General features: G+C 44.3%; 2 protein-coding genes across 4 annotated transcripts in view; both read left to right on the forward strand.

The window, feature by feature from the left end:
• Positions 1-915: 915 nt before the first annotated feature.
• Positions 916-26,844, forward strand: part of LOC119449536 (40S ribosomal protein S3a) — an 81,891-nt gene continuing 55,962 nt past the window's right edge. The window contains exons 1-7 of one of the 2 annotated variants that reach the window (XM_037712721.2): positions 916-1,075; positions 1,279-1,382; positions 1,704-1,891; positions 7,256-7,381; positions 8,157-8,239; positions 17,049-17,158; positions 19,287-19,335. In XM_037712721.2, coding sequence (XP_037568649.2) covers positions 1,014-1,075; positions 1,279-1,382; positions 1,704-1,891; positions 7,256-7,381; positions 8,157-8,239; positions 17,049-17,158; positions 19,287-19,335 — 722 coding nt within the window. In that variant the 5' untranslated portion in view covers positions 916-1,013. The remainder of the gene's footprint in view (positions 1,076-1,278; positions 1,383-1,703; positions 1,892-7,255; positions 7,382-8,156; positions 8,240-17,048; positions 17,159-19,286; positions 19,336-26,844) is intronic. The other variant, XM_049665290.1, reaches the window with a different exon arrangement.
• Positions 21,555-26,844, forward strand: part of LOC119449541 (anaphase-promoting complex subunit 10) — an 80,391-nt gene continuing 75,101 nt past the window's right edge. Inside the window, exons 1-3 of one of the 2 annotated variants that reach the window (XM_037712722.2) lie at positions 21,561-21,792; positions 21,888-22,031; positions 22,271-22,433. In XM_037712722.2, coding sequence (XP_037568650.1) covers positions 21,929-22,031; positions 22,271-22,433 — 266 coding nt within the window. In that variant the 5' untranslated portion in view covers positions 21,561-21,792; positions 21,888-21,928. Of the gene's footprint in view, positions 21,793-21,887; positions 22,032-22,270; positions 22,434-26,844 lie in introns of both variants that reach the window. The other variant, XM_049665292.1, reaches the window with a different exon arrangement.

The following is a 26,844-nucleotide window of genomic DNA, read 5'->3' on the forward strand; positions in this document are numbered from 1 at the left end:
CTCCACGGCAGGAGCCACACGCGCCGGAAGTATTTTTAACCTGTTTTTTATGGTGTTTTGATCGGTTTTGACTATTCTCTACTGATCTCTAATGCCCTCGAGGGTGTGTTCCAAATCTCGCTATAATGTCGCGTAACTACGAAGTATGACACACTACTACTGCGCGCATAGAGTTTCTAAATAAAAAAGTTATAGTAATGTGAAACTCTATGACTGCGCGTAACCACAAATCACAGTGGGCAGACAGTCATAACGGGGCTTCGCAAGATGCAATGTTAAGATGCAAGTTTCCTAAAAAGTTTTTTGTAGACAGACTAACGATCTTCTTGAAGGCTGGTTGATTATCTCCATGCCCGTTGACGTGATTGAGTCGTCAAAGCCAAGTGCTTTTTTGGGCAAAAGCTACACTCTTGGAGAAATGCAAGTTTTTGAAAGCACCGTGAAAGTCGTGAAGCTTTCTATGCGGCCAGGGTGCGTAATTTTCTACTAAAATTTCCGGGTGAAGGGATAACCCAACGCCAAGGCTCTAACCGGCTGTTTATTATGACACAAATAAGTGGTGTCCAAAACCGACAAAATTCGACATTCCTAACGTGTTTCCGGCTCCCCAAATCGCCTCCGTCGCCTTCAACCACCAAAAGCATAGCCTTTAAGACCTGCATTTTATATCCAGAGGGTGTCACCCCATGAGGCATCAATTTGAAAAAAAAAACTTATTAAATTGTACACCAAAATGTGAATAATAACTGTTCTTTTGTTTTATTTTTACAAGTTTTTGAACAAAATACTGGCATTAAGTTTTTGGTTTCTGACACCAGAAGGCCAAGATAAGGTGTGTTCGTATGTTCATGTGCAGTAAAGAAGATAACTTCCTATACGTCATATTAGACATATTTGCGAGGCTGAAACAATTTGGAACGCACCCCAGGTTGAGCTCGTCTTTAGTCGGTTTGTAATCTGGCTTCGAGAGTACCCAGTCAAGTTCCGGTCTTTTCATCTTCGGCACCGTTGAGATGGCCGTCGGTAAAAATAAGGGCCTGTCTAAAGGCGGGAAGAAAGGCGTCAAGAAGAAGATGTAAGTGAAAATATCATTTCTGTTGAATTATTAGGTTATTCCTTGCACTGCCCATATACAGCAGTGCTCGGAATAGGGACAATTTGAGTGGATTGAACTCGATGCTGTTGTGGTGTGGCTGGCACCGGGTGCATGTTACCGCCACGGTCTTGCTTATAGTTCCTTGAGATGTAGCATTTGAATTTTGTATTTTATTTTTGCAGTGTTGACCCGTTCACGCGCAAAGATTGGTACGATGTCAAGGCGCCGACCATGTATGCCGTCAGGAACATCGGCAAAACTTTTGTCAACCGCACGCAAGGCACAAGTGAGTGAAACCATGCCATCTTGCTGCTACTTGTGTTCGTTGTAATTATGATCGGTGTGTGATACATTCGATGCTTGCACACGAACCCTCTGGCTCGAGGCCTTTTCCTCTTGCTGGTTCTAAGATTGTGCTACATCAATTCCCGCTCACCACAGGCATGCATCATCTTAGTGCCTGCCTTCCATAATAGCTGGAACACGAATTGCTGCTACAAGTTATAATTCAGTGTATATAAAAGCTTGAATGTGCTTTTAATTAGTGAAAATTTAACCTGTTTTAACTCGCATAGTTTCTGAAACACATGCCGGAATTTTACTGCAGAAATTGCGTCGGAAGGGCTGAAGGGACGTGTGTTCGAAGTCTCGCAAGCCGATCTGACAAACGGAGAGGATGCTTTCCGGAAGTTCCGCCTCATCGCCGAGGAAGTGCAGGGGCGCAATGTGTTGACCAACTTCCATGGCATGGACCTGACCACTGACAAACTTCGTTCCATGGTCAAGAAATGGCAGGTGTGTGCGATCTTTGTGCCATATGTACTGTGGAAATTGTTCCTCGGATCACATTTATTTAGAATAACCTGAATCTCTCGTCTTGCGCAGAGCGATAAATTCATTGTAATTTTTGATCAGTTGCTCTTAGTACACATATTCTCATGAACAGTGTCCAGAAGACATTTGTGACATCCATCATGGATGTGTTTGAGTGTACTGTCATCTGGGCAAGTAGCTATAACAAGTTTCTTGCTGTGGAGTATCTTGCTGTGCTAAATATTTCACATCCATGCTACCATGCACTAGTAGAGCTTCAGTACCTGTAGATTGAGTTGTGCCTACAAGGGGCAGCATGCTTCATGCATGGCCTTAGCAATGTAGCACAGAATGTGGACCAGGATCGGGTGTTAATTTAGGTGTTCTGTCCCTCTGTGGCCTTAGTAGGCAAACATTGCAGTTTAATGTAGTGACTGAACAAATGAAAGCTCTTTCACTGTGTTGGCGCTGGCCATCAACGTTAAAATGTAGGCACAGCATTGTGTTTTCTACTGCATCATTCATACCTGTCAACTCTCCCGAATTGTACGGATGCAACCTCAAGTCTCCCGGAAAGTAGCCACCACCGCTTTTTTTTTTTTTTTTTTTTTTACGTCCTATCGCTATAATCTCATTACACTCAATAATATAACCATGTGGGAAAGCAATGCGGGAGCAGTTAGTCACCAGCATTCAGTACCTTGAATCGAAGTAGCGGTCGCCGGCACCATCATGAATGAAAGCATCTGACTGGTGCTGGCATGTCGGATTTTCCGGATTGGCTGGTCTCTAGCTGGATAGCACATTTTTAGCAATCCAGTCGTTGAATGATCGTGGGTGCCTAGGCTTCAATTGGCTTTGTCAGATAGTCAGGTGAAGCGCGGAACACCAAACTACTTTGTTTCACAGAGTTTAGTTTGAACGATTGATGGCGCTTTCAAAAGCCAAGTACTTGCAAGTATTTGTGAGATCGCAACTTAATTTCCATGCTTTGTCACTTCGCGAAAAGGTGACAAGTGGGGATTCTGTACCACGTGCAACTGTCATATGAGCGTTTCGCATGGCATGCACTGGAGGGGGGGGGTGACCCCCCTCCCCCGCAGGGCAATCTCCCGAATTTTTGTTTCTAGGTTGGCAGGTATGCTGTGTGGTCTCTACCTGTGTGCATGCACCTGTATCACTTCATAAGCGACACTGGGAAGCATTATCTGACCTGTGTCCTTCAGGTAGAGATGCAAGCCACACACAGGCACAGAAAATGACATTAGCTTGCTAATGCCTTAAATTTAATGTGATTTGCATGATGCCACACAAACAAACCTAGCGTCATTTGCCTTGATATCATTTGTTATTTAATACCCGCCGTGGTTGCTCAGTGGCTCTGGTTTTGGGCTGCTGAGCACGAGGACGCGAGATCGAACATTTCAGTGGGAGTGAAATGCGAAAACACCCGTGTACTTAGATTTAGGTGTTAATTTGTTATTTAATGTGTTCACCAGAACTTATTCGACCGAGAAATGCATACTCGTATATAGCTTGTACAGTGCAGTGTAATTGAACACATTTTATTGTTTAACCTTTTGTAACCCCCCTCATGCAATACTCCACTTCGGAGCCTGTGAGGACCTTGAATAAAAAAGAATAAAAGTATTTGAAACATTGTATATCATGTAAAACACAATTTGCTAAGCTCCTCAGGTCGGCACTGCAACGGCTTCAACGTGGCAGGCTCCATTTTTCTTAGGGCTCTTGACATGCAAGTCAAAGTTGCTATGGTTGGTTGCAACATTGTACAAGACAGCAACAAACTTAAGCTAATGGCACTATAACATGCTTATTTTTACATATCGCCATTCATGAAGGCATATTAAACTTGTAAGTGCATATTTATTTCTAACTGCCAGTGTACTACTTTCTTTGCTGGGAATTGTTTAGGTCCTTTTTGTAACAGTGTGCATTAAAAAGACCTATGCGTAATAAGCTGCAGTTGACTGGCCATGTAAGAACAATCCTGTTAACATATTTGTTACCATGCTTAAGGAAATTGGTCAATTTGGTTGACAGCTTTTGTAGCTGTCTGTTCTCTAGCAACATCATGTACCGTCTGTCAGATTAGACAAGTTTTGAGAGATTGGGGATTCTGGAAAAAAAGCTTCGACTGTAGGTATTGTCAAAACGAGCCTCCAGTGTTCCTAGCACTTCAATAATAAAGAACTAGATGTCCTTTGATCGTCTTGCCAACACAATTATTAAATGACAGCAGCAGGCAGAAGCTTCTCTCAGGATGTCAGTTTTCCAGTCTGATGTATAGGCTGTTTTAGCAATGTGTCAAACAATGATAGAGGCGTATGATTTCGCGATATTTTGATAATTGTGTTGGAGTAATATCAAGTGCAACATTATTTTCCTCACCTTGGGCTATTTTGTTTCATCAGTGCTTTGACACCGTATCTACAAATTATTTTTTACTCTCAGTACTTATGCTAAAAATAGCAAATTACTACTTTCATTCGTGTTCCTTGAGGTGCTTCTTTGAAGTTTCACATAAGAATGCTTGAGAAAAGTGTCTGAGCAATTATTACTGCTATACATACATTCAAAGGACCAGTAATCAGGATTTTATGTATCGCAGTATATGTTGCAACTACTACGTCTTGAAAAAATGCTAACATAAAAGCACCGAAAATAAGCACATTTCCAGCAGTAACAAGAGTTAAAAGGCCTTGGTGGTGCGTTTGCTGCGCATTTTGGCGGGGACTTCAAAATGTGCTGCTGCTGTAAATGGGTGGGAACCTCATCAAATGTTTCTTCCTTTTCATCTCCTCCATCCTATTGTATTGACAGATGAAAATAATGGAAGAACCACCAGAATGCGACACATCGAGAGTCTCTACATTGAAAACGGGTTGCAACAGATACCTTTTTTCTGAATCTTGAGATTGCACAAGTACCAAATTCATGCTGAATTCTTCAGTGATAGCATGCCACTACAGTAAAACTGCGTTATAATGTTGAAGGGGGAACCAAAATTACTTTGTTATATCCATTACTGCCGTTTACTGCAATATATGCCCAACGGGGTGCACAACTTTATGCGTAGAAGACTGTGGCATTGTGGCCCGCAAGACTGCTACACAGCCATGTATGTGATGAAATTTTAATAAAATAAGATAATCTTCAGCATTCGCAACACTCAACTTCTTGCCTTTTATTCCAATCAGTCTCTCATTTCCGCTTGGCTCATCTGTAGTTCCTTGAAACTCGCGAGTTCCTGACTGTGGCACCGTAGTTAGAGAAGTGTAATGCTGATTAGCCACTGATTACGTGCTGTGGTGAGGAAGACTGGTGTTGCTTGACTATGTGTTCAACATGGGGACGGGAGAGTTGAACTTCTGTACCAAATGTATGCCAAATTGCACAAGAAGCAATATATATTTGGCGTGCAAGGATCAGGTATTTTTTTGGGGTTTCACAAACGAATCTAGTTCATTATATCCATTGGCAGGACATCTGTACTTCATTAAAACGAAGTTTTAAATACATAGATCTTCATGGGGATCTCAAGGGGAATTTCACTTACTTTTTCTATATCCGTTATTTCATCATCAGCAGCAGTTTTCATGTGACGTCACTGAGGCAGCTCTCACCGTTCTAGTACCTAAACATGGTGGCTGTGATGATGTCGGTGCACCGTATTATCATGCGCACATTGATTTACTTTTTGACAGCGACTGTTTTAGGGGCGAAGCTCCTTATGGTCTAGCCTTGTCCGTCCGCCGTCGTTCGTGCTCACATCGACTGCCACGCCATCTGTCTGTCATGGATGAAACATTGCATGCAGCGGCTCAACATCTATACACGAGATGGCACTCCTGTGTGTAGCAACTTCCAGACCACACAATTTCTTTCTGCCATGGACGAATGTAAGGCGCGGCATGCTATGGCTCAGCGTCTACGCAGACAGCAAGCTACTCCGGCAGCGAGGGCGCTAGGAGCGTCGGCAAAGCAGCAAAAACGCCAAGCGGACCCGGATTTGAGGGCACGAGAAGCGGCGGCTTGGCGGCAATGCCGACAGCAAGCTACCCCAGAGGCAACGCCGACAACAAGCTGCTCTCTTACGGTGCATCTCTTACGACTACAAGCAACCCGCGACCACAAGGGGAACGTGCATAGACCTCGTCTTTGCAAACTTTGGGATGTAGCCGCTAGAAGAACCGCTGGCTCTGCATTTCACCAACCATAAAGCAGTAATAATGAAATCGAAACGCAACCCGGAACTCAACACGATATACGCGTTATGAGCAATAAAACACATTGTATATACTGTACGCCGCGCTGTCACGCATTTACATGCGTGAGTGGGGCAATGTCACGGGTGATTTTACTGTATAACGACCCCCAGTGCTTCGCCCCACTCATCATGATTCACTTCGTGGATATGCGGTGATTTTTTTCACAGGTTTATCACTGTTATCGGTTCAACGCAAGACATGCCTGTCGTTGCTGTCATGTTTCTTGATTACGCCGCTTCTCGACCTGCTGGTACCTAAAGATGGCGTCCACGATGACGTATGTGCAAACTGTCTCTATGTCCACTGCAGAATGAAGGCCTCTCCCTGTGATCTCCCATTACCCCTGTCTTGCGCTAGCCGATTCCAACTTGCGCCTAAATTTCCAAACTTCATCGCTCATTTCATTGCTTCCCATTTCGTTACGAGGTTAGGCTGTATAAAAGATTATGTTTGCACGCAAACCCTCTGGCTCGAGGCCTTTTCCTCTTGCTGGTTCTAAGATTGTGCTACATCAATTCCCGCTCACCACAGGCATGCAACACTTAGTTACTTGCCTTCCATAATAGCTGGAACACAAATTGTACGAGTCATAATTCAACCAAGTCTCCAGTTGCCTATGCTCCCATGCATTTTACATCAGCCATTGATCCTACCACACTGCGACACTGAACATCCTAACCTCAGGTTTTTTTATTGCATATCTTAGCCCTAGTTTCAGAACAGCAGTGTTGTGCTTGGTCAATATGTGGAGGAGACGCCCAAATTAGACAAGTCTTGAGCTACACTACAGTGCCGGTGGCAAGAGATGTCTCGGTTCTTGGTACTAGGTAATTGATGTAGGGGGAACCATATCCTCAAGTATTTGTAGAAACCCTGCTCATTGCACATGTCTGTCACCATTAGGCACATTCGAATAGCATTGGTTGTGATGGCATGGTTTCCTGGCAGGAGACACTGGTGAAAGCATACTATATACTTCAGCTACTGCTGCATTGTCCAAACTGCCCTTGCAGAATGTTCATTTGCACTCTTTCCTTTTTTTCTTTCCCCTCAGACTTTGATTGAGGCCACAGTTGACGTGCGGACGACTGATGGCTACCTCCTGCGCATGTTCTGCATTGGTTTCACCAAGAAGTGCGCCAACCAGCTGAAGAAGACCTGTTATGCACAGCACAACCAGGTTGGTTAATGCTGCCTTTCTATATCTTATCTCTCTCTCCTGGTTAGAATTCTATTGCTGCGGTGGCTTATGGTAAGGAGCCCGAAGTGGACAAAAATGTCCCTTGCTGTGGCATGCGACATAACCAGATCATTGTTTTGGTACATAGAACTACAATCTGGATGTGAAAGTTTGTGTGGTCGGAAGCAGCAATTGATTTCCTAACATATTCAAAGTTCGAAATATTTCTGGCTGGGCCAATGCATATTTGCCAACTCTCCCGAATTTTGATCACATCTCCAAATTCTACGGATGCGACCTCAAATCTCCCGAAAATTGGCTGCCACAGAGCTTTTTTCTATAATGTAACAATACGGGAAAACATCGTGGGAGCAGTTAGTCACCAGCATGTACATTGAATCGACGTGGCGACCGCCGGCGCCACCACAAATGTGAGCAACTGTTGGGCGCTGCCATATTGGATTTTCCAGATTGACTCGTCTAAGGCTGGCTCGCGCATTTTTAGCAATTCAGTCAGTCGATCGCTTCAGTTGGCTTTGTCAAGTCGCCAAGTGGGCCTCCATCCTCACCTCTTTCCTATATCAGTCTCAATAATTGCTGGATTGCTAAACTAAACATAAAAATGTTTTGTGACCCCCCCCTCCCCTCCACATGGCGGTCTCCCGAATTTTCATGTTGCTAGGTTGGTAGGTGTGCCAATGGGCTAGGTCGAAATAAGGCCCCCCACCTCAAAGCGGTGGACATGTGCTTAATGCATTTGCAATGTCGCATCCAGGTACGCCTCATCAGGAAAAAAATGACTGAGATGATGATACTGGAGGTGTCTTCCACCAGCCTCAAGGAGGTCGTCAACAAGCTGTAAGCCCTTTTTTTTTTTTTCGTCTTTTTCTTTATACGCTGGGCCAAGACTTCAGTTTTGTTCATAAAATAGGCCGTTGCCAGATAATTCTAAATTGACTTGTCAGCACACATGCATCTTGCCCCAGTGGCATCGGTCTTCGCTCCGAATGCTATCTCCAGCAAAAATGCCTGTGACCGGCAGCTTACTGCTATCCTTGAGAAGAATATTGTACAATCATTGCATTCTACAAGCATTAATTAAAGGGTCCCTGAAACGGTTAGGACAAATTTTGTAGATGCGAATGTTTTACTGTAGCTATACCCTACGCATCACAATTTAAGTGAAGCATCTCATATTAAATGTGACATTTGTTTGTTTTCTTGATTTTTTTGAAATACTAATTTTGCACATCCAGCTAGACATTTACTGTGATATATCAGTAGCTATCATAGATATACTATTTTTTTTTTTTTTTTTTTTGCAGCATGAAGCTAGATGTTTGGAGCACCCAACATAGGAAGCAGTTTTTCAAGTTTCTTTGTTTAAAGTTATTTAAATTTGTCTTTTGTGTGACTAATGCATGGCCATGTTCAAAACAATGGAGTTTAGTGTACTATAAAATAAGAAATATTGATGTGCTTCCTATGTTGTGAAGCTTGTGCTTTCTGCTGTTGGTCCATATGTCATTTGTCTATTGTAGTAAGAACGAAAGACATTGTTTTGTAATTATGTAACGTAATAATGAGCCTACAGAAAAAATAACTGCATTTTTAGAATCGGAAGAAACTAAACAAGCATGCCAACTTTTATCAAGTTGGGTTCATAAATAGGTAATCATAATTTTAATTACCATGTCCCCCCTTAAGAGAGCTACGGACGATTACAAGTTACCCTCCTCACTGGCCATGCATTGCCTCCTCAACTCGTTTGCCGAGTGATCGGGGCTAAGCTCCGCCTTCGCTGGCTCTACGTCATGTTGTGGCGTGGTGTTGCCTGTTCACGGTTGTCTTGGAGCTAGCGCGTGAAGGCTCTCCAACCTCCCCACTAACCTCCCGGACGTCGATGCCCAGGGAGGGCGATCAAGCAGCGTGCGTTACAAGCGTTCTGTTGCAGTGCCGAGCGTGTCCAGTATTCCGGTAACTACAGGCGAGCTGGGTGTTTTGACGGATAGCCAGAGGTGTAAACTAAAGCCCCTTACCGCTGTGGTGAAGGAGCTCCGTAGACGTACGTGAGTGGTCTAATCGGCATGCGCGGTCCAGCCATCTGGTCGTGCAGAGCTTAACCAGCCAAATACAAAGCTAATATTTCTGTAACCAAGTGTAAAACATTTTAAACATGACATGTTCAAGATTACGCTCCTGCCAAAAATTTGAGCCAGCAGCAAAGTAGGAAAAACTTGGTTACTGCTATATTAGCTGTGTGGTTGGTTGAGCTTTGTGCCTCCGTTCATCACGTAAAACGTGGTAAAGCGGCCAGTACACTTGCACTTGTGTTTACCTGAATACCGGACACGCTAAACTCTATTGTGGCACACCTTCGACGTGAAGCAACGGCCGCAAACGCGTAGATGCTGGCGCCGTTTGGATTGGTTTGGATACCGAAAGTCCAATGCACTGCAGCCACTCTGCTCGTCTGCTGCCTTGCAGCGGGGCACAATGTTGCAGCTTGACATGTCGCCGATTGCTACGGTTGCAGCCCACAACATAACAAGGGCGAACCATGGTACTCGCGAACGCTTGACACTTCATGCTTGCCTGATGTCTGGGCATAAATGCCGCGCATTTCGATAGGGGCAAAATGCAAAAACGCCCGTGTGCTAGCGTTGTAGTGCACATTAAGAGGGGACGTGGGTTCTAAAAACTTTTTCTTTAGTTTTGGTTCTATCTTAACTAAACTTCACTGTTTAGATAAATTTTTTCACACTGATTTCAAATCTATAATTAGTTTTTGATAGCTACTCTAGTTCAGAAAGTATTAAAATCTGAAAATAAATTTCATGAGTACTTCTTACGGGGCTTTTTTGGCAATTCATCCTTGTCAAAGACAAAAAAGTAAGAGCATGACTTTAATGCCAAAGACCTGCTCTAGGAGGTGATGCTATTTTTATTTGTTTGAAAGCATCATAAAGGTAAGAAAGGAGACCAACATTGACTGTGAATATATTTTTCTTATTTTCACTCATTGTTACTTTTGATTGTAATTTATAAAATGATGCTAGAGTAACATAAATAGCATCACCCCCTAGATCATGGGTTCTCAAAGTGGGTTCCGCGGAACCTACGGGTTCCGCAGGCCCCTGCTCGGGGTTCCGTGAGCCACTGATAAATTTTCCCTGGTCCCGCTCTCGACAAGTGTCTAAAACGGCGAACACGAGGTGCGCTTGATCCAAAGAACCTCCATTACCCATGCCCGAGTGTCAAAAAGCACATCACAGTGCGTAACATCAACGCGCGAACTGCGCAATAAATACTCAAGCAGCTTGTAGCCACCCAACCTCTGAGAACGGGCAGCGCGCCTAAGCTTTCGCACTTGAATCTCGGAGGCAGTAACTTACCCCCATGCGCCTTTCTCCTATTTGTAGATAGGATAGGTGCCGATAGCATGCGCACTGACCTATACGTTGGAGGAAAATTAAAAAAAAAAAAACGCGGAGAACCGCAAATGCGCGCCGCAGAAGAGCAAGAACGGCGTAGCGTCCAACCGAAACGAAGCGGCGCAGTCCGCATCGCCGTGGTCCTCAGCAGCAATCGTACGCGGCACGTGACTGACAGCAACGCCGAAGCGCTTCCTGCCTAATTGTGCCTTTAAAGCCTTTATTCTTGCGCTTATCGCCGCGCGTAACACCGCGTTGGCGGCTAGCCGCGTGCCTCCGTAAGTGCGTAGTCGCTATCTCTGATCGCGTCGATAACCACCGCAGTTTCGTCCACAGCGGTTGCGGCAAATAGTAGTTACGTTTTCACTCGATGCGCGCGTCGGCTGCGTGCCTTCACAACTGCGTAGTCGCCTCCCATGGCAGCGTCGATAGCGACCGCAGTTTCGTCCGCACTTCTTGCAGCGAAAGGTAGTTTCGTTTTGACTTGGTCCGTCTGTCAGCCGCCTGCCTTCTGAACCGTTAAGTGGCCGTCCATGATCGCGTCGATAGCGGCTGCGGTTTCGTGCACACTTCTTGCAGCGAACGGTAGTTTCGTTTTGACTTGGTGCGTGCGTCAGCCGCCTGCCTTCTGAACCGCAAGGTCGCCGTCCATGATCGCGTCGATAGCGGCCGCGGTTTCGTCGACAGCGGTTGCGGCAAGCAGTAGTTTCGCTTTTACTCAGTGCAAAGCTGTCGAAGATAAAAAGCACCGGCTACATCGCGATGGACGGACAATTTGTTGGCGAGCAGCTGAGTGGCGAAAAAATAATCGGGATGTGCGCCCGTTGGTGCAAAGCACGTCTCAGATGAAAACGTGCGCCGCGAAGGATGTCGCGAGGCCTTCGCCGCTGCTAGCGCTAATCATTCATGAGATGAAGAGAATTTCAGCTTGCGCACTGGTCTTGTGCTAAATGGAAACAAGATTTCACGATTCATTGAGTAAATAAAAGCGTGTTGACGTAGTGCAGCATTTGTTTGTTTTCTTGATACCCTTGATAATTCGGTTAAATCGGGGGGGGGGGGGGGTTCCTTGGCACTTTATGGAGCTTAGCAGGGTTCCCTGGGATGAACGCACCTGAGAACCCCTGCCCTAGATCATTTCATTACGAATACACTGATACCAAACTTGTTTATTGTCACTCCACAACATCATAGAAAAAAGTCCCGTAAGGCTGAGTGCGGTGTGTAAAAACATCGAACTGAGAAAAACGCATTTGAAGTTTAGACAGCTGCAACTTTTTCTAGAATCCCGCTACAGCAATATTAATGACATCATTTTGTAGCTCTATTCTTCACGAGAATGACTATACTAAATATATGACTGTACCCTCCCAGAAAACTGGGAAAAGCTTGTCATAAAGCCATGTACTGCCCCTAAACCAGTATGATGAACTACATTTACCACTTGATGTGCCCATTTCAGTGGCCTGCAAGCTAAATGAATACAAAAATTGTATAATAAAGTAGCCTTTCCATAGAAAAATAACCTTACCATGTTCAAGTCAAAATCACACATTTATGGAATATTTATTGAATGACCAAAATTGATTATTGTTATTCAACAACACTTCGCTCTACAGCATGCCAGGGCTGTCTATGCAGGGTTCTTTGCTGGCTTGTGCCGTTTTGAAAGCCTAACCTTGGTATCACTACTGTCTAGATGCTCATTTTGCGACAAGCAGCTTGAATTTCCGGTCCGTTGCGTACTATGATGCCAGAGACTCCTTCAAGATCGCCGCACTTCTCGTGTGCTCAGCCGACTCGCCCACTCAACGCAGTCTTGGATGCGCTGGTTGACGATCCGATGACATCAGATAGGCCGCAGCTATTCCCAGTAGAATCAACGGCGATGTTTATGTGCCGCTTCGGACGCAACAGGTGGTTCCGCTCGTGCCGACCGTTCGCGCACCGCGCTGAATAGTACGCCATATAAACACAGTCTTGGGTGCCGCTGGATGCGCTGGCTGACGATCCGATGACATCAGATGTGCCGTAGCTATGCCCAGTAGAATCAACGGCGACGTTAGGTGCGCCGCTTAGGACGCGGTGGTTCCGGCTGTTCGGGTAGCGCGCCTAGCCTGATCCTGGGGGTTGAGCTGATGCCGGGTGGGATTATATTAAACTTAACAAAACAAGATATATGCTCACCACACATCGCCCGACGGAAGGTTGACACATCTAACTAGGAACGTCAGAACTTGCATACTTAAGCGCGGATGATATTGCCTCCTTTAATATAGAAGGCACTGTGGCGTGTATAACAGGCTTTATAATTGACGCTGCCACGAAATACATCCGTCAAACCAATGGACTTGCGAATAAATGTTGCATCCTGTGGTGGAATGAAGAATGTAAACAAGCACGGAAAAATCAAAACAAAGCTTGGGGACGACTTCGCTAGTCTTCAACTGTTGAAAACTTTATTAGTTTCAAACAAATAAAGTCCCAGGGTTAAAGAACACATCGACATGCTAAAAGAGAGAGTTGGGAGAAGTACATCTCCAGTATAAATTTTTACACGGATGAGACAAAAGTGTGGAATCGAGTAAATAAATTAAAAGGCTGGGAGGTACACCCGATACCCTTAGTATCTAAGGTGAGAGCCTGGAAGGCCAGGCAAATTGTCTGGGCGAACACTTTGAACATGTATCCAGTGCGTCCCATTACACACCAACATTTCTCAGGTTCAAGGAAAATGCAGAGCGAAAGCCCCTTGATCGAAAATGTTCACGAAATGAAGATTACAACTGCCAATTCGGCCTAGTTGAACTTGAAGCTTCTCTTGTTGCAACAACTCGGCGCCAGGCGGTGATCGTGTCATGTATGAAATGATTAAGCACCTGCATCCTGAAGCGCTAAAACACTCTCGTCTCTTTTCAATGCAATATGGGCGGCTGGGTATATCCCGTACTCATCCCTAGACAGCAGCTACAGGCCAATAGCGCTAACAAGCTGTCTGTGCAAACTGTTTGAAAAAATGATCAACAGGCACTTAATCTGTTTCCTTGAAAATTACAAACTACTAGACCCCTTCTAATGTGGTTTCAGGGAAAATATGTCCACAACAGACCACCTTGTTTGCATCGAGTCTTATATTAGAGATGCTTTTATACATAAGCAGTTCTGTCTTTCAGTGTTTCTTGACCTAGAAAAGCTTACGACACAACATGGCACTCTGCATTCTCCAAGATCTCTGCGATGCGTGTCCGTGGCAACATGTTAAACACAATCGAAAGTTACCTATCTAATCGCACATTCCACGTAAGAGCGGGTAACTCTTTCTCTAAGTCATTCACCCAAGAGACCGGTGTGCCACAAGGGGGCGTGCTTAGTTGCACACTATTGTAAAAATGAATTCCCTGCACACAGTCATCCCACGCACCATCTTTTATTCTGTTTGTCGACAATGTGCAGACAGTCTTCAAGTCATGCAATATTGCCATCCGCGAACAAGTGCAGCTGGGAATAAACAGATTGTCCAAATGGGCAGATGAGAACGGTTTTAAAGTAAACACCCAGAAGAGCACTTGCATACCCTTTACAAACAAGAGCGGCATAACGCTTGTGCCCAGTATACAAATAAAAGGAGATGCACTCTCTGTGAGCAGCGAGCATAAGTTTCTAGGCATCATTTTAGATTCCAAGCTGAAATTTATTCCTCATATTATCTGAAGGCAAAATGCCTGAAGACAAACCTTTCAAAGCTTCTGTAGCGTACGACTTGGGGTATTGATCGAAAGTGGCTCTTGTCCACTCACACCTCGATTACGGAGCTATAATTTATACTTCTGCAATGCCAAGTGCATTAAAAATACTAGACCCCGTTCACCATCTGGGTTTCCGCCTCGCGACCGGTGCTTTCCGAATAAGTCCGATCCAGAGCCTTTATGTTGAGTCGAATCAGTGGTCACTCCATCTGCAGCGTTCATATAGCAGTTTCACATATTTTCTGAGCATACGCGCAAACACTAAACATCCTTCTTATTCAACTATAAATGACGTGCCACACTCTTCCATAATCGACCGGCAGCGAGAAAGCCCTTCTCTTTGCGTGTGAGGAACCGCAGTGAGAAAATGGGTGTTCCAGTTCCTGAACATTGCCCTATTGCGCCAGCGAAACTGTTACCATCGTGGCAGTGGCAACTCATAGATTGTGATACATAGTTTGTAGAGGTCACGAAACACACACCAGAGGCACACATTAAAATGCATTTTCTATAGCTTCAATCCAAGTACTCGTGCAGTTTTACAGACGCTTCTAGGTCACATGCCGGCGTGTCGTATGCAGCCGTAGGCCCATCCTTCTCGGAATCCGATGTACTGCTCCTGGAAACGAGTATATTTACGGCTGAGGCCCATGCACTATTGTCGGCCGTGAATCATATAAGGAAATCAAAACTTCAAAAAGCAATTATATTTACAGACTCCCTAAGCGTTGTGAAAGCCCTGATGTCACTCTGCAAACACAAAAATCTTGTACTGAGCTCTATTCCATCCTATGCAGAGCGTATATATCAAACCGGCATGCCATTATAAGCTGGGTGCCGGGCCATGAAGGCATTGAGGGTAATGTGCGAGCAGACCAAATGGCCACATCAGCTATATCGCATGCTACTAATCATACAGTTGATGTTCCTGCAACAGATCTGGTCTTTTTTTGCGAAGGAAACTGCAAGGCCACTGGAATCGCTTGTGGGACGGTACGCTGAAACAGATAAGCTTCATTTGATAAAACCAGTTAGGTTTCTGGCCCCTTGTAACGAAAACACGACGAACTGATGTCCTGTTCTGTCGTCTCAGAATAGGACATACATATGGCACCCACAATTTTTTGCTGACTGGGGATGAACTACCAACCTGTGGTAGATGAGGTGAGAGGCTGACCGTCCTCCATGTTCTCGTGGAGTGTCAGGAAGCCGAAACAGAGAGAATTATTTTCCACAAGCGTACCGATATGTCCTCTTCATCCCATTGTTTCTTGAAGAACCGCTTTTTAATGCCAAAGCAGTCAGTCGATTTCTGAACGATGTGGTCCAGCATGTTATTAGCCCAATAAGTTCGTAGCCCACCCTCTCTCCAGAGGATGCCGCTGTGATAATCGTTTTTTATAGCACATGCCTCCAGGCGGGCCCCTGTGGTTCAAGGGCTCTGTTTAGGCAGTAGTGCTTCTTGCCAATTACTGCATCTTAAATATTTTAAGTATTGTGTCATTCTTTCTCAATGCACTCTTCATTTCATATACACCTCATTAGTCATTGCCATGATCTTGGTACACATATATTTTACGCACCTTACAGCGATTATTTTTAGGCCCCTTTACAGCCACGCCTCATCTACTTCTCAGAATTCATCGCTCCACTGCAAACTCACAAACACTGGCATGGCGCTCTTTGGCCATAACTGGCCCTTGCGCTATAAAACACCACACATCATCATCGTCATCATGGCAACGTTTCTTTCTCTGTGGTCTGACCGCCGCAAGCGGCATCTGATGCGTCTTTCGAACGGCTTCACTGGAGAGGGTCCGGAATGCCAAGCACGTAAAGCTAGCATCAGAGACTGGGGAAGAGCTAGCTGTTAGGCTCGCAAAACACTTGGACTTGTCAGCTTATAATTTATAGCTGGCTTATATCGATGAGTGTATGCCTAAGTATAATAATTACAGCTAAATCAAAGGTTAATCAAGTAAAACCAAGACTTAACCAGGCTAAACTAAGCTTTCGCTTTGCATATCTAGGGTTAGCTGAGCTAAGCCGCAGCATTTCTTTCTTTTTTTTTAAGTTAAATTGTCCAGAATTCATTACGATGCAGAAAGCAGCACCAGCTTTTTAGATTGCTGAAAATGGCAATACTCGGATGACTGGCTTAAAATATATCATTAGGATCAACCGTCTCGACTATTTGCCGAGCATGGCGTCTTGGCACAGTGCCACTTATGCTGTTGCCCATAGACGTGGACCTCTCCAGTGTTGATGTACAGACAGTGCATCAGCACTTTCATAAATATTACCATCGCTATTTCTGCAAGATTCCATATGGTCTATGACCGGTCAGAGGGCGTTTTCATGGTTTGGCTTATCTTGAAACTGCTTATCTCAATTTTCTTTTATCAAAGTTCTTGCATTTCTGAGTTAAGGGGAGTCTTACTGTATGTATATTTGGCATCACTGCCTGCTTTTTTTCTTAATCAACAGCATTCCTGGAAGCATTGGCAAGGACATCGAGAAGAGCTGCCAACATATCTACCCACTGCATGATGTGCTCATCCGCAAGGTGAAGGTCCTCAAGAAGCCTAAATTTGAACGTAAGTACACAGCCTTGTAACTTGTTTGTATGTTTGTTCTTTGTTGCCGCCAAATAAGTACTTAGGCACATGTTTATTCTACCATATATTCTCGCTTAAGAACCGCAAATTTTTCTTAAATTTTGGCCCAAATTTCATGGGTGCAGCCTGTACACAAGCAAAACATTTGCCACATCGGTCCTGTGTGGCGGTACTGCTTCGCTGCTGTGGCTTACAAGGCAGGTGTGCACATGTTCGAACGGGGTGCACGCACACACCAGTACTTTTTACGAAATAATTAGGTCCAAACTTAGAGGTGCAGCCCTTACACAAAAATGTTTGCATTTAGTCTTCGTTGAAAGAGCATCTTTGCAGCTTGCTTTACTGCCAAAACAAGTCTTCAATGCTGCTTCAGAAGAAAACACCTGGTTTTGTAGCATAAAATGCCATTGTTGCATTCCGTAATTTCTTGCATTTTCTCATTCCAAGACTAAAATTTTTGGAGCAGCACTGTGTCGCTGGTACTCGTTAATCCTCGGGATTTCTTTTTTGCCTGAATGCTAGGGAGTCTGCGAGTGCACAAAAGCTATGATATAGTGTTTTAGGACACGGCAACATTTTGATATCTTGTAGACGAAAATTCGCATTTGCAAAGCTGCAACTCTAGAATTTCATAACTTCAGCTACAATAGATATAAACATTAAAATGCGACCTTGAACTCATTAATATTCAGGAAGATACCTGCTTAATTTAGCTCTCTTGGTGCAGTACGTTTTTTGCAAGTCACATCCCAAATTTATAACACATAAATTATTGAAACTTTTCGGTTTGACTTGGAAAAAACTAACTGCATATTTGTAATCAGCAAACAAGGTTGAATATTTCCTGAAAATTTCATGTGTCTAGAGTTAATAACAAGTGTTTTTATCCAAGACCCAGGTCCCCCCTTAAGCCAAGCAAGGTTTGAGACAAGCCTTGAAAACCCTCATACAGCCAACGACCGATTATTCGGACGCCTTCACGGCACCGCCTCGTATCTCGTAGAGTTGATGTAAAAAACATCTAAAATTTCGGACGCAAAAACCTTTGCCATCCGATTTGCCTGACTTTTTGCGATAACCGCAGGTTAGAAACGGCATTAATCGAAGCCACCACCGCAGCCGTATATACTCGTGTAAGGGCCGCACTTTTTTTTTTTTCGAAATTTTTGCTTGGTGCGGCCCTTACACGAATCAGGCCGACGACAGCTCGCCAAAGGTCTATACTGTTTCCGCAGCAGTAGAAGTGTGCAAGATAGTCACAAATGACATGCCAGGGATGTTTTTATTACGATTCCATGTCGCTATCGCTGTCCTCGCCCTCGGAAGAGCTTGCCTCGGCGTATCCATCCCCCCAGAGACGGATCATCCTGAGTACCGTCCATGCTGTTCGAAATTCCAGTCGCCTTGAAGCTTTTTGCAACTGTTTCCAATGACACAGCACGCCATGCACTCAAAATCCACGCACACACTTGTTGGAGTGATGCCCACTTCAGCCGTCCCGTAGGGGTCTTCTCATGATGGCCTCCAGCCATCCATTCCGAGTAGCATTGGCGAAATTCCATTTTGAAAGGACGGTTAATGCAGACGTCAAGCGGCTGCAACACACTCGTTAGCCCTCCAGGAATAAAGGCAAAGTCTGTGCGAGTCGTGGCGAGTCGGTCCTTGACGCGGCGGATAGAGAGCTGGTTCCGGTTCATAAACCGCGTAACCCCCCCCCCCCCCCCCCCCCCCCCCCGACTTGCCTTGAATTTGGCCTTGGGTATTTCCATGTGGCGAGCGATGTTCTGGGCTTTCGCGGATTCTGGATGATTCACCATACTGTAACTCTTGTAGAAATAAGCATTAGAGTTCCATATAAAACTTTTGTAGGAATGTGCGTACTAACATTCTCAAGATGGCACACAGCACCCATTAGGGAACTTGCTAGGGGGTGGCACCAGTTGTTTCTCCATGCAGTCTTGCAAGAAATTCTGCCGACTACTAGAAAATCATTCTATGCCCTTTGCAGAATATTTAGTGTATTTCTTATTGTGTAGCATAATTTGTGTTCAGGTTTGTCCAGTGCATTGCATTTTCATTATCTGATATTTGCTTGCTTTATTTACAGTGGGCAAGCTCCTGGAACTGCACGGAGAAGGTTCTGGCAAAGGTGGTGCAGCTGCATCTGCCGCCAAAGGCGAAGAAGGCGTGAAAGTGGATAGACCAGAGGGCTATGAGCCCCCTGTGCTTGAAACAGTCTAAGCACATTTGAATAAATGACCGTGAACACACCGCTTTTAGTCTGTTCTCTTTGGAATTGCAAAGGTAGTTGCTGCAGAAGTAGCCAGTGCAGCTCGTATGAGCAGTGTATGGCTGCCAGTGTATGACTTGATGTAGCCTGTGTTGCAAATTTGAGTCCCAACTGCAGTATGTAGAAATACTGAGTATCAGGTGCATGTTATACCCCAGTGAGTGAAAATTTATCGAACTCAATTGCTTATACCTCGTCCTAAAGCAGATGGTTAAAACCCTTAACCTGACACTGGCTTTGTGGCTGTGGTGTTCCGTTTCTGAGCACAAGGTTTTTGGTTAGATTCCTGGCCGCAGAAGTGCTCGTGTGTTACAATTTTGGTGCACTTCTTTGTCTGGCATGGGATGACCAGAGCTTGTGGCGACTCGTGTCACGATTCAAACAGCGTGCTCTTTCAAGATCCCCAATACTTCAAGAGCAGTTGTGGGGTGCCTTTGAACTAGGTCCCTACTATGTTGCAAGCATGGGATGACATTTTATGCATAAAAAGTTCCTATCTTTCAAGAAAATATGTGCTAGACTCCATTATTAGAGTTGGCCATGTCACTAAAAAAAAGGTAGTCTCCTGTAGTGGCCACCATGCTCTGAAGGTCTTGGCTGGTCTTTACAAGTTTTGGATAGCTCATGGGTTCAAAACCTGGCTGTCCGGAAAATTCATGATGCCACCAACAATTAAATATGACTTGAGGTACTTGAACCCATGACCTTCAGTGGAAGAAAGTAGGAAGTAACGCATTGAATTAGAATGTCGAGTAATGTCTCGTGAGCGCGCACGCTTTTGCCTTCATCCTCTGCAGCGTATGTTAAAGTGACAGCACAAGCAACCACCCTTTGCCTGTTACAGACCCATACATACCCCTCCCTCACACGCTACCCAAGCCACAAGTGCAAGATCTAAGACTAATCTGCAACACTCCCCCACATGCTCTGGGAGTGCAAACATCAATACCCGGACTGTAATCCCGTGACCCTCTCATCGAGATTGCACGCCGCCCTGCGCAGCTTCCATCTCGACGACCAACTCTGGGCTACCTAACAGGCCTCCGAAGCAGGCAAGACCTCGACGTCCCATCATGGGAGGCCTAGGCCCAGTCGACTAAACTGCTGGTTCTTAATAAAGTTCACTCTGTCGAAAGTTAGCCCAGCGGCATTAGTATTGGGAGTTTATGGCAATGCAATCACACTTCGATTGCAGGGGCTGGCAAATCAAATGACTGCGATTCTGACTTTCAAGCTCGCAAGAATGCGCGAAAAAAAAAAAAAGAAAACGTTTGTACTGTGCAAGCCTCCGGGTGCGCAGGGGCTGACGAAGATTATATTCACGAGTCACGACTACGAAGCTTCGTCCTACAAAATTTACCACTGTTGAACCTTGTCATACACTAAAGGGTCATTTGCCAATAAGAACAAGGAGATGTATAGTAAGCCCAAGTGACATCTTCAGCCTTTTCTTGAAGCTGTCCTTGACACAGACGTTGGTCTTTCAGACAATTGCCTACACACAGCAGCAGGACAGCAGCAGTGGGAGTACTATCTGTTCTTTTCTGGGGCTCAATCTCCGAGGTGGTCCAGATAATAAAATCAGCCTTATCTAGACATTACAACGCGCATGCTTCGCTGCAAGCACCAGCCGAAAAGGTGCATCCTACGGAGGTTCCCCAACTTCGAGGATGACATGGCTGAGGCGCTGCAAGGTCGATTTACCTTGGGCGCTGGATGTGCGAGACATTTCAGCAAGCAGTAAAGAGATAGTAGTTGAAACGCTCGAGCAGAGGGAAAAACATTCATGAGTTGGGGAAAAAAAAAGTCGCCGTGATGCCGTTCCTTGGTGTAACCTCTTTCGTAGATTATTCTTGAGTCGCATGAGTCTTAACCAATTTCGGAGGCCATGGTAGAGATTGAAAGCCTGGTCATGGCTTCCGAGAGCGACGTCTTTACTTAGGAAGCCATGCGCCATAATTTCCTACAAAATTTAGTAAGAAACTCTCTGCCATGCGCGACTGTACAACATGGGCGACACGTAAACTAACCATTATTATAAGTTTATATATGTGTTCTGTGTTATTATCATCATCACTAATACGGTAACATAGCGCGCGAGTGGTTTCACGTTTCGAGGTTTTGTGGCCGCTGCCGCCATAGGTGCTGTCGACGCTGTCGATTTGCTGCTTCGTAGTATTATTTCGTAGGTAGCAGCTGCGGGCTTGCATGAGCTCTTCTACCTAATTAACTGTGCCAGTTTCAAGATAACGGTGATAACAACGTTGTCGGTGCAACAGAAAGGGCGGCTCTCCTGCAGGCAAGGCCTCCCCTCGCACGTCACGTAAATGTCTTCGTACTTAAACTCTATCACGACGCTTACATTTTGAGTGCGCACGCTCATAAATTTGCTCATTTTTATTTCTCAACTGTTCGTAGGTGCGTGCGAGTATTTCGCTCAGTCTGATTCCCGTATTGCCATGAACACTGGCTATGTCCGCGATTCTTTGAGCTTGGAACGGGAAGGCAAAGTCAGGGAAGTGGGAGCGCAAGCTGTGTGGTCGTTGTCATCTTGTAAGCCGGGTAAGCCACAACAGTATGTACTGATTTCGAAGTTTGCTGCACGCGACTAAATGTTTCCGGTGCACAGGGCTGTGAAGAAACTTCCTCACGGCTTCGAGAGTGAGCGTGCGGGCGCGTTCGTGTGCGTTCACTGTTCACTGTTCTCTCGCGTCCCTGGTGCCCTGGAAACTTGCGGTCGGGTGAATGTCAGCAGCCTTGGCGTTATGAAGCGTTTCGCATGATTTTAGTTGTTTTCGCAGGATTCGGTGTTGATCAGCTGCGTGACAACTGCCTCGACACGTACTGGCAGTCCGATGGACCTCAGCCGCACCTAGTCAACATCCAGTTTCGCCGCAAGACGACTATTCAAGGGATATGCATTTACGCCGACTATAAACTCGACGAGAGCTACACACCTAACAGGTACGCGTTCCTTATTTCTAGGCACTGTGCCTGCAGGCATTGTTAGCACAGCATGGGACTTTACAAAAGCGAAGAACAGCTGTAACACCAGAGGTAACACCTTTCATGGTTTCGTAATGCCTGATGTCACAACGCTTCAGAAGTTGAGGCGGATGATTTGCGACTAATTGGTTTTATTATGCGCACGATCGAGGGACATGTTCGCATTTCTTTTTATTACCAGAGCTAGCTTATAGTTGTCATTTGAAATAATGCTGGCATGACAATGGAAGACTTTCTGTGCACATTTCAGCATAATAGACAAAAGTTCATTATGTGCATGTACTCATTGTAACACAGTACTTTGTATTTTTTTTTTTTTTTTTATTAAGACTACAATCTACGTCAAAAGTTTTTTGAGGTGAATATTTTCTGAGCCTCGGCATGGAGGCTGTCTTTCAGATTTTATGTCTGTACTAGCGTATGCGACCAACATACTGTTGTATGTTCATAGTAAAAGCAGTGCAAAAATAATGGGAACACACGACAGAGAAGTACACAAGACAGGTGCTGTTTTACCAGCTGCAAGTTAAAACTTGTCTGAAATTTGGCTTTCTTGTTGAACCGGCATGCTGCCAACACTTGATACTAGCTGTACATTTCATTAGACTGACTAAAATATGTATAAGAAGCTATGAGGTTTAATCTGCATACATTAAAAAACAAAGCTGCTGTGTATGGCTAATTCAAACATATTGTTACGCAAAGGACGAGTCAGTAAGACTAGCAACTATTTACAGGTTGTATTTACAACAGTGGTTGCAGCGCTGACCGGTTAGATTCACAGCGCGAGCCCAGCTCCTTCTTCCTCTTCTTTTCTCGAGGGATGGCGCCCACGCGCCTCGTTCAAACAACCAAATACCACACGCGTGTAGCAATATGTTAATATTTGGCTTCTCTTTGTTTACTTTCTGCTTATGATCTTCTGTTGTATGCCTTACAGAAACTGAAGGATCCCAAATTTGATGTAAAATACAAAAATTTATAACCTTCACTCTTGCTGCATGATTTCTGATACAATCAACAGTATGTACTGATTTTGAAGCCCGATACTGTCGCACCATCGTTCGCAAGATTGTTTCTCGAGATAAGCCATGCATGAGGTGCATGCACCCATCCAACCAGAATCAATGAAACACTGAAGCAGTGCATCAGTGCAAAGCACCTGGGTCAAAAAGAACAAGTAGAAGAAAATAATGATTTCGTGTGTATCTAAATATTCTCACCTTTGACACTCCTGTACAATGCAAATTCTTCATGGACGACTGTGTCGTCTATCATACTGTTCAGTTTGTTGCGACAAATTAACCTTAACTAATTTTCTATCAATTTTTAGCTAGTGCCACGTCTGGAAGATAAGTCTAAACATTTCCAAGTGCTCCCAAATGACTAACAAGAAAAAATATTTACCCACTATTGCATGTGTACAATGTTATCAACGCTGACATCAAGCCTGCTGATGTGTCTAAATATATGGGACTTGAAATAGCCCGTGATTTAAAATGGAGTGCACACATCAAATGGCATAGTTTGGTCGGCATCAAAACGACTCTGGCTGCTTCGTCATCATCTGAAGCACTACACATGTAAAACAAAACTGGTTGGTTATACATCACCCATTAATCCTTTACTCGTATATTGTGATGTTTGGGACTCACACGCAAAGGCTAATATAGATAAATTTGAAAAAGTACAAAGAAGAGCACTCAGGTTCATTTTTAATACCCATGAAAGACGTGTCAATATCTGATCTCCGTTCACGGACTGGTCCAACCAACACTGCAGAAATGTCATAAGGTATACTGTCTCAAGATGCTTTATACAATAGTCAACGGAATGGCAAACTAAAATGTATTTTGGAAGCTATTTACAGTTTAACACCTCTAGAAAAACTTGCGCAAAACACGAACATACCCTCATTATACCCCAGGATAGAACAAATGCTTACTAGTTTTCATTTTTTCAACAGAATTGAACATGCTTCCAAAAGAAGTAACGAATAGGTACTCAGTCGACTCTTTCCTATCTGCTGTTTGTCATTTATGAGAGAAGTGCTTGATTTTCTTTTGCTTTTATTTTTTGTACCGATTGTAAAATAAGTGCTTCCTTTTCAAGATATGTATTTCAAAGACAGTTCTTTAGCGGTAAAGTATGACTACATTGTCTTCTAATGGAGCCCAAGACTGAATATGACAATTTTCGCGAGCTTTTACTGAGGCAACGTGGCCCAAATACGACAAATTACGTTAGAAGTCGTCATGTCACACTGCAGTGCTGACGTTGAGGTTTCCGTGAGAAAAATGAAAACTGGTAAGCATTTGTTCTAGCCTGGGGTATAATGAGGGTATGTTCGTGTTTTGCGCAAGTTTTTCTAGAGGTGTTAAAACTGTAAATAGCTTCCAAAATAAATTTTAGTTTGCCATTCCGTTGGTCTCGCTATATCTTATCCTTTATTGCTCGTTTTATTCAACACTCATCCTTATACCGGATGTCACACGACCACTTTTGATTGGATAGAAATTCTCAACTGCGATTGGCTCCCTCGCGCAGCTTGTGCAATGGGGCCAATCACGACCAAGGAATCAACCAAGGCTTGATCGCAATTATAAGTGCGCCGTGTGACACCAGTCTGTATTATGACCCGTATTAGTCATCGGCACTATTGTCCTGCACAGTTGCGTACTCATACCTTTGCATGTTTGTTTACTCTTGGTGTGTTTGAATTCTATTTCACATTATTTTGCTTCATGAAAATGCCACTTGTCTTTTTTATCTACCACCCCAGCTTTGGCTGCCAAGCAGCAGCTGGCAGTATCATCTAATAAATAAAATAAATAAATGACATGCCCCCATGCTGTTTGCTGCCCTGCAGTTTTCTAGTCATTGACACGGAGTATTAGTTATCATGAGCTTGGTAGACAGCAAGCAGAATGGTAGTAGAGTGAAGTTGACCTGTATGATGCGAACTGTTCACTACTGAACCGTGTTTTGTTTCTCCAGCAAGGACAGGGACACATCTGGTAGACCTTAGTGGCCATTTCATTTCTATGGAACTCCAAAACCTCTTTCTTGTGGAGTAAAAATTGAAAGAAAAAGATAAAAAGGAACATTTTACACGTTAAAGGGACACTAAAGGGAAAAATGATTTCGTCTGTATCAGTAGATTACCCTTCCACAATACCGAAAACACCACTCTTACCGCAAGAAGCCGCTTGGTAAGCCAGAAAGAAACGAAAAACACAGAAGGCGAATGGCGACGCCACCTTGACATTCCCGCAGCAGCTCACCGTGACGTCATGGATTTGACAGCGTCTTCTAGGTCCCAGTTAATTCTTTAGCGGTAAAGTATGACTACATTGTCTTCTAATGGAGCCCAAGACTGAATATGGCAAGTTTTGCGAGCTTTTACTGAGGCAACGTGGCCCAAATACGACAAATTACATTAGAAGTCGTGATGTCACACTGCAGTGCTGACGTTGAGGTTTCCGCAAGAAATAAAAAAAAAATTTTTTTGCTTTGAGCTTCATTCTATCTTTTAATTATTGACCTATTGCAGTGTATTTAACGACAGCAAAGTTTTCGAAGCATACTTTATCAGTCTAAGTTGATTTATTGTTTTGCTTTAGTGTCCCTTTAAATTTGCAGATTGTTCATTGATACCCTACCAAGGGTTGCAGGTGTGTACGAGTCTTCTGGCTAAACTGCTGGCTTATTCACACTCAGATTTTGAACAGAGGTCGCATTTTATTCATGCAGTTTGATAATAGATTTTGGTATACTGTCTGCTGTTGCCTCTTGACTAAATGGCAAGTATGTGTTGTCTGTGGTGGTGCCGAACAGTGAGACATGACATGCCAGACGTCATTGCATCATGGTTTGAAATTCACATCTTTAATTGTGGACACAGTGCAACAAATGCCGTTGTGAGTGCCTCCAAATATTGTCCTTTCGCGCTGCTTTTGAAGAGATTATTGATTGCAGTTTCATCCAGTAAAAAAGCAGTGCAACTGCTTGGTATTGCATTTTTCACCAACGCCCTCCCTGGCATGCAAGCGACGTGCAGTCAACTTGGCTGCAAAATGACAAGCCAAGTGAATGCATTGTCATTCTCCACTCAGTAGACATGGCAGTAGAGCAAGGGCAGCGTTCTACCTTCCATTGAGCATCGTGCACATGAACGCAAGTGTTCGCTGAGCGGCTGTGTGCAATTCGTTCTACCTTCCATTGAGCATTGTGCACATGAACGCAAGTGTTTCTGCTGAGCGGCTGTGTGCAATTTGTTAGAAAATTATGCCAGAGCAGAGCACATTTTTCATAAAGTATTGCCACCTCTCGTGACAAACCCATCATCGGAGAGCCACCTCATGGCATC

This window comes from Dermacentor silvarum, chromosome 4 (assembly GCF_013339745.2).
Source record: "Dermacentor silvarum isolate Dsil-2018 chromosome 4, BIME_Dsil_1.4, whole genome shotgun sequence".
Taxonomy (NCBI): Eukaryota; Metazoa; Arthropoda; class Arachnida; order Ixodida; family Ixodidae; genus Dermacentor; species Dermacentor silvarum.